General features: G+C 49.3%; 1 protein-coding gene across 1 annotated transcript in view; it reads left to right on the top strand.

Moving 5' to 3' along the window:
* LOC102041073 (lipase member M-like) overlaps positions 1–2,905 on the top strand; it is a 3,644-nt gene extending 739 nt beyond the window's left edge. The window contains exons 3-9 of the mRNA XM_031064676.1: positions 669–867; positions 979–1,088; positions 1,305–1,441; positions 1,593–1,739; positions 2,234–2,305; positions 2,523–2,588; positions 2,672–2,905. Of these exons, the coding sequence (XP_030920536.1) occupies positions 669–867; positions 979–1,088; positions 1,305–1,441; positions 1,593–1,739; positions 2,234–2,305; positions 2,523–2,588; positions 2,672–2,905 (965 nt within the window). The remainder of the gene's footprint in view (positions 1–668; positions 868–978; positions 1,089–1,304; positions 1,442–1,592; positions 1,740–2,233; positions 2,306–2,522; positions 2,589–2,671) is intronic.
* Positions 2,906–8,277: the final 5,372 nt, after the last annotated feature.

Below are 8,277 nucleotides of genomic sequence, written 5' to 3'. Positions count from 1 at the left end.
CTTTCCCTGCAGCAAAACCCTGCTCCAAGGTCCAGGCTCAGGGCCTGGGGTGGCAAAAGCTCCCCAAACACAAAAAAAAGCACCAGCATAACCAGGGAAATAATGGGAGAAGGGAATTTTTAATGTGCAGCTTGCATGAAACAGTACCAAGGTGTTACAGTGGTGTTTTATTTCCATGTGGGAAAGGTGTCTTTGAAATAGGAGTCTCCTCGAGCCAGGTCTCATAAGCTCTTGGAGATCTATTTCACACCCAAGATAGCTCAGCTACCTTTGGAGGCATAAAATCAGCAGGATGGCTTCTGTGGTAGTGTTGAGAACAAGAAGGTTTTAATAAAAGGCAAAATAACAAAATTCTTTACAGAGAAAAACCGAGCCAGGTGGCAGAGGTTCTTGCTCCTGGCAAAACACCTCACAAAAGCAATTTGTTTCTTTGTTCTCTTCTTTTTCTTGTAAATTTCTCAGGAGGGACTTTATGGCTCCTGTCCAATCCTTAAGTTTGAGGTGAAGCCCCCCAGATTCTGTGAGGTGTCTTTTCACCTAATTGAGGAGAGAAACTTCTGGGCTTATTTCCTTTTTGAGGGGACAAAGGACAGTTTTGTCACTCCATCAACAAGGGGCACATTCCTGTATGTCTTCTTCTGCCAACTACCTCCCATCTCCTCCTTCAGGAGCCAGGACCCCCGTGCTGATAGTGCATGGGTTTTGCCTGGATGGTGGTGACTGGGTGGACAATTTCCCCGAGAACAGCCTGGCCTTCATCCTGGCGGACGCGGGACACGACGTCTGGATCGGGAACAACCGCGGCAGCAGCTGGTCCCGCCGGCACCGCAGCCTCTCCACGGCCTCCGAGGAGTTCTGGGACTTCAGGTCAGGGCCACCAAGGGCAGCTGGGCTGCAGGGCTGCCAGCACTGAGCCCCTGCTGCCCCTGGGTGGCTGGGAGGTGGGAATCTCCTCCAGGCTCTCCCTTTGCCGCGCAGCTTCCACGAGATGGCCATGTACGACCTGCCGGCCATGGTGGGCTTCATCCTGATGCAAACGGAGCAGGAGCAGCTGTTCTATGTCGGCCACGCTCAGGGCAGCTCCCTGGGTGAGTGATATCAATGTCCATCCCAAACTGGACGCTGCTGGGAGCTGCTGTCCCCTCCTGCCTTCCCAGCCTTCTGCATGGGAGGGGTTTGCCATGTCCTGCCCAAACATACCGGGCTGTGCTGGCATCCAGGAGCATTTTTTGTTCAAAAAAAGCCTCAAACACAGGGCCTGGGGTGAGCTGGGATTTGTGTTGTGCTCTCATGCTGCTTTTCAGGTTTCATAGCGTTTTCCAGCTTGCCACATCTGGCCAAGAAAATCAAACTCTTCTTTGCCCTGGCTCCTGTGTACACCTTCCGCCACGTCCGGGGTCCTGTGTTAAAGCTAGCCTTCCTACCAGACCTGCTGCTCAAGGTACAGGAGGTGTTTCTGGGTGGTTACTGCCAAAATCCAGGGATTTCTGGCAATTCCTGCCCCCTGTATTGCCACTGTGTACTGATCCTGCACCTGCGGCAGGCGTTGGAGCTCCTGGCACCATTCCCGACATTCCCTCGTGCTCGTGCAGGACATGTTTGGAACCAGAGAGCTGGTTCTGGTGCCAAGGAAGGAGAAGCTGCTCCTGGTTGACAAGTGCAGCCAGCCACAGGAAGCTGAAGTGTGTGCCGACGGCATCTTCCTGGTTGGAGGCTTCGACAGGAACAACTTGAACATGGTGAGTGCGCCAGGCTCTCAGTCCAGGTCACAGCCCTCTCTGGTTTTCCTAGACACCTGGAGATAGTTAATGAGGCACAACCGTGAGTATAAACCCCCAAAATAAGGTGTGAGAGGCTGTGGTTATTTGGAGATTCCCTGCAGTGGTGTGGGGGTGTCAAACCCAATGGAGTCTTTGGTAAAAGAAAATCACTTGTAGTCTCATCTCTTGGGAAAGGAAACTCCTGCCTCATTTTTGGCTGGCACACAATGAGTTTACAGAAGAAAATAACCAAAGAATGTGGACCAGTTCTATTTCCATTTTAAGTGTATTTCCATTGTTAAGTGGCTTACCTTTGGAAGCTGCTTCTAGCTCTGAGCAGAATAAAGCTGCTAAAGAATAAAGAGTGTTTAACATTTATATTGCAGTTATAAGACAGAATGCTTGAGGTTTTTTGCCCAGATGGATTTTCATCCTTTCCAACTCACTTAGAAAATACTTTCTTTTTCCTGTAGAGCCGACTGGATGTGTACCTATCTCATTTTCCAGACTATACATCAGTAAAAAATTTCCTGCACTGGGGACAGGTAGAGATCCTGATTTTATAACTATTTTAACTTTCTTTTAATCTGTGAATGTGATATTTTCAAATGCTGCTGGAAACAGGTCAAGGAGGTGGAACCAAAGCCAAGAGATAAAAGGGATTTTTAAGCTGCTGCACCAAGATGTCCCAAAAGGTGTCTCTGTCCAGGGGGGGCTGATCCAGGATATTACCTGGATTAACCCTTTGCCTCTGCCTTCCAGACTGCAAAAACCGCCGAGTTCAAGCAGTTTGACTACGGGCTGAGAAACATAGAGAAGTACAACCAGGTGAAGGGGCTGTCTGGGATGGGGATGGGGGAGAACACCCCACCCACCAGCCCCAGGTAACAGGAGTGTTTCCCCCCTGCCAGCGGAGGCCTCCCACTTACCAGATCGAGGCCATGAGGGTGCCAGTGGCTGTGTGGAGCGGGGGGCACGACTGGGTGATCCCCCCTGAGGAGACCCAGCGCTTGCTGTCCCGCCTCACCCACGTTGTCCACCACGAGCACTTCCCCGACTGGAACCACTTCGACCACCACTGGGGCCTGAACGCCCCCCAGCGCATGTACCAGCGGATGGTGGCCATGATGGAGGAGAATCCATGAATCCCTCCATGGATCTGTCCATGAATCCATCCATGGATCCATCCATCAATCCATTGATGAACCCATCCATGAATTCATCCATTAACCCATCCATGGATCCATCCATGAATCCAGTCATTAATCCACCCATGAATCCACCCAGCCATTAACCCATCCATTAATCCATCCCTGGATCCATCCATGACCACTCCACAAACCCATCCACAGATCCATCTATCAATCCATCCACGGATCCATCCACGAATCCGTCCATCAATCCATTGATGAACCCATCTATAAATCCATCCATTAACCCATCCATTAATCCATCCATCAATCCATCCATGAATCCATCAATGAACCCAGCCAGCCATGAATCCATCCATAAATCCACCCATAAATCCATCCATGAATCCATCAATGAATGCATCCATGAATCCATCCATCAATCCCTCCATGAATTCATCCATGAATCCATCCATGAATCTGTTGATGAACTTATCCATGAATCCATCCATCAATCCCTCCATGAATTCATCCATGAATCCATCCATGAATCTGTTGATGAACTTATCCATGAATCCATCCATCAATCCCTTCATCAGTCCTTCCATCAATCCATCCATCAATCCATCCATCAATCCATCAATGAACCCACCCAGCCATTAATCCATCCATCAATCCATCAATGAACCCACCCAGCCACTAATCCATCCATGAATCCATCCATGAATCCATGAATCCCTCCATGAATCCATCCATGAATCCATCCATGAATCCATGAATCCCTCCATGAATTCATCCATTAATCCATCCATGAATCCCTCCATGAATCCATCCATGAATCCATCCATGAATCCATGAATCCCTCCATGAATTCATCCATTAATCCATCCATGAATCCATCCATCCATCCATCCATGAATCCATCCATGAATCCATGAATCCATGAATCTATGAATCCATGAATCCATCCATCCATCCATCCAGCCATCCCTGTGCTGCCCCAGGATGGAGGAGCTGCCTGTTCCCCTGTGCCTTGGGTTTGTGTGAGGGATGCTCTGCTTAAAAATGTCCCCTGTCCCCCTGTCCCCCTGTTCCACACTGATTTAAGGCTTTTTAGTGCAATGCTGTGATTTCTGCCCGGCCCCTGTGTCTGTAGAGATTATTGCAATAAAGTCTTGCATCAGAGCCAAGCTCCAGCCCTTGGCTTGCAGGAGATCTGCTGTGTTGGGGTTTTCTTTCCAGCTTTTGCAGGCTCAGAGCAATCCAGGAGTGAAATTTTACTCCAGGAATCCAGCATGTGCTGTGGTTTGTGGGTTTAGGCGCAGGAGGGGAGGGAAGTGGCCTTGTGACAGCCCTGGTGGAAAGAGGCCACATCTGGCCCAGGGGGCTCTGAGCTGGGCACAGCTGGCAAAGGGCAGAGGAGCAGGAGATTCTCCTCACCAGATCCTCCTCACTGCGCAGCGTGGAGTTCAAACCTGGTGATTTGCTGTTGATGAAATGTGCAAGGAGAGGCTGAGCCCTTTCTCACCTCGCAAATCCACCCAGCTATCCCTCTCCAATCACATGGTTTCTTGCCAAGATTTTCTTGCTCATCCTGTTTAGCTCCTTACTGTTGAAATGAAAAAGAAAGTCATGACTAGAGGAGTAAACTTCAGCCTCTCTGTTTACCCTGGAGAGGTTGACTTGTTACTGACTCTCTGGAATCAAAGCTGCAATATTTTTTGCCCTACACTTGTGCTGCATTAAACAGGGCAGGAATTGGAAGTGCCATGACTGAGTTTCAGGTTCTGGGGATATCTGGCAAAGCTGAGCATCTCACTTTCTGGGTTCCACCTTATCAGCAGGGCTACTCAGAGAAAACCCCTGCAATTCCCAAAGCCATTCATCTGACAGCTTGAGGGAGCACAGCAGCCCAGCACCAGGATGGATGAGCCCTCTGCAGGTGCCTCTCACCTTGCCAGGGTTGGGAATGGCAGAGTATTGCCAGAGTAAGGCACCAGAAATTTCATCTGCATCAACAGAGCATCCTTGATGTGACCCAGTGACCAGGACTGAGCTGTTTCTACCTTGTCAGCAGCTCCAGGACTCTGGAGAAAAACCTTGGTGTGAAAACCTGACCAGGTGGATGATGAGAAATAGCAACTCAAGGTTTTCCAAGGAGCAGACACCAGCATCTCCCCACGTCCCTGGTGACTGCCCAGGCAGCAGAGCCACCCATCAGCTGTGGTAGGCATGTGTAGGAATGTGGTTCTTGTTGATGCAGTGACAAAACTATCTTTTGTCTCTTCAAAAAGGAAAGAAGCATAGAAGTTTCTCTTTTTAATTAGGTGAAAAAGCTACTTCACAGGCTTAGGGGGCTTCACCTCAAACTTAAGGATAGCTAATTGGACAGAAGCTAAAAAGTCTTGTTTGGGCAATTTACAAGAAAAAGAAGTGAACAAAGAAACAAATTGTTTTTGTGAGGTGTTTTATTAGGAGCAAGAACCCCTGGCACCTGGCTCGGTTTTTCCCTGTAAAGAATTTTGTTATTTTGCCTTTTATTAAACCTTTTTGGTCTCAACACTGCAACAGAGGCCATCCTGCTGATTTTATGCCTCCAAAGGTAGCTGAGCTATCTTGGGTGTGTTATAGACCTCCAAGAGCTTATTAGACCTAACTCAAAGAGGCAACTATAACAGACATGCTTGTTATAGCAGCCCCATCTATTTATTACATGGGATTCATTTATTCTGTTTATTGCATATTATTTACGACAGACCCACCTCTGTGTTGCATGTGCTGGCCAGCAGCTGTGTGTGGAGTTGTGCAGGATTCTGCCTGCAAGTCCCTGCACGTGGCAGAAGACACCCACAGCAGAAGGTTTTAGGACCTCCAATCCAAAGAAAATAAAAATGCTGACGGTCCGGACGGATTAAACCTCAGTGGGATTAATTTGCAACCTCTGCATCCCCCGCCTTTTAATAGAGAGATAAATATGTTTAAAGGATAAAGCACTGCTCTCTAACCCAAACTGACGTCAGCTGAGCAGCTTGTGGGGCTGCAAAGCTGGGCTCAGGGCATCCATCCTCCTGAGGAGGCATCTGGTGGTGCCACCAGCACCAGCCTCACGGGGGTCTCTGCACACCACCGAGCCCACCAGGGCTCTGCAAGGATATTCCAACCCCTGACCCGCATCTGGAGAGGGAAAGGAGAAGGATTGAAGCCAGTCTGCCAGTGGATTGCCTAATAACAGGTTGGCAGAGGTGAGGAGTTGGCACACGGGGCTGGAGGCTGCTGCCAGCGATTTGCAACACAATGCTGGGGCTGATGAGAGTGGGTCACACCTGCGTTTGGGGCTGCACCTTCAGACAACTCCTCCCAGCACTTTTTCCAGGTGAAATCAAGCCAGGCTCCTGTTATTCCACCCACAAAACCGTGAGGACCTGGAGCCCTGGCCACTGTTTTATATTTCTTGCCAACCCTTTCACAAAAGAATCATCCTGCTCAGGGAATCAGAGGAGCTCAGCAGCCAAGGGCCAGCAGGTCTGGCTGTCACTGGTGCCACATCACACCTGGCTCAGTGTCCCAGGAGCCCACGAGCCTGGTGGCTAAAGGCTGTTTGTTTGTTTGTTTGTTTGTTTAGCTGTTAATTTGGGGACGTGTTTGCCTGCCAGCCAAGGGACAAACGTGCTGGCTCGGCAGGCTGGGGAGTCTGGCACGGCACAGCCTTTCCCACCAGGACAGCAGGGAATGGCAGGGGACATGGAATGACAGGGGGACAATGGGATGTCCTCATGGGATGGCAGGGGACAATGGAATATCCTCATGGGATGACAGGGGACATGGAATGACAGGGGACATGGAATGACAGGGGACATAGAATCTCCTCATGGGATGACAGGGGACATGGAATGACAGGGGGACAATGGAATGATCTCATGGGATGACAGGGGACATGGAATGACAGGGGACATGGGATGACAGAGGGACAATGTAATGACAGGGGACAATGGAATGTCCTCATGGGATGACAGGGGACATGGAATGACAGGGGACAGTGGAATGACCTCATGGAATGACAGGGGAGATGGGATGACAGGGGACAATGGAACGTCCTCTCCCTGTGCAGGGTGGCGATGGCCTCAGGGCAGCGCCAATGTCCCCTGAGGTCCCTGGTGCCTTCCCAGTGCTCCCAGCAAGGGACAACGGGCCAGGCTGGGCAGCTGGGCAGGAGCAGGGTGGCAGCCCACGGTGGCAGTGGCATGGGACCTGTCCCAGGAGCAGTGGTGGGGACAGGTCAGGGTCCCCTCCAGCTGGGTTGGGACCATTGTGGTGCCAGGCACTGCTGGAAAACAGCACACAGGAAAACCCTGACTGGAAATTCAGGAATTTTGGTGTGTCCCAGCTGGGAGCAGGGGCAGGGAATGCTGTGTCACCCCTCTGTACCCTCCTGACCCCAGGGGACAATCTGGGGGTTCTTCACTCATTTATTTCTGCACCTTCTGGGTCCTGCCATGTGCCACGAGTCTCATCTGCAAATGTCTCCCGCTGCTGGCAGCTGATTTATTTTCCTTTCAGCCAGGATTTGGGTCACAGCTTTGTTTCAGGGTTTTGAAAGGGAAAGAAAATATTTAGGCACAGGGAAAAAAAAAGACAAAGCAATCAAGGAAAAGCCCTTTTGTCCCCATGGCGAAATACCAAGTGAAGCCACATTTTAATTTTTTTTTTTTTTGGCTTTTTTTTGGCAAGTTTCCTGCAGAACTGTCAGGAGACCTTAAAAAAAAAAAAAAAGATGTGTTTAAACAGGATTAACTTAAGCAAGAATTTGCACTACAGAAAGATGCTTAGAGAATCTCCTAAAGGCAGAAAAGCAAACAATATCCAAATCCAATAATCTGATCACCTGATAAAATTTATGAGCAATTTTCTTAGCAGAGAGAAGAGTATTTACTGGAAATGGATGGACTTGAGCACACTGAATAAACAGATTAGGTGAAGAGCATTACCTAAAAAGACCATTTTGCAGAAAGCTTCTTGGAATGAGGCAGAAGCTACAGACTTAGGAAAAAAAGGGGTGAAAAAAGAACTAAATAACGAATTATTTACTGAAACCAATGTGGCTGTGTGATACTCCAGGAAACTGCAACGAATGCAAGCTTCTTTTCCTAAATAAATGCCATCAGATTTTCATTTTGTTTGCTGGCTTTGCCCTTCAGAGGAGAAAGGCTTAGACAGGATGGTGAGGGAAGCAGGAGTGACTCAGAGTCAGCCTGGGAAGGTTCCCCCAAAGCCACTGCAGGGGCCACCAAGGACAGCACAACGAAATCCAGCAGCAGGGAGGGAGCTCTGGCCTTCAGTTCTGCCAAATTATAGCCAGGAATTCTGTTATATAATAATACAACAACAAT

This window comes from Geospiza fortis, unplaced genomic scaffold (genome assembly GCF_000277835.1).
Source record: "Geospiza fortis unplaced genomic scaffold, GeoFor_1.0 scaffold89, whole genome shotgun sequence".
NCBI classification, from domain to species: domain Eukaryota; kingdom Metazoa; phylum Chordata; class Aves; order Passeriformes; family Thraupidae; genus Geospiza; species Geospiza fortis.
Note: the sequence above shows the minus strand (reverse complement) of the source record. Positions and strands in the feature narration are given on the sequence as shown.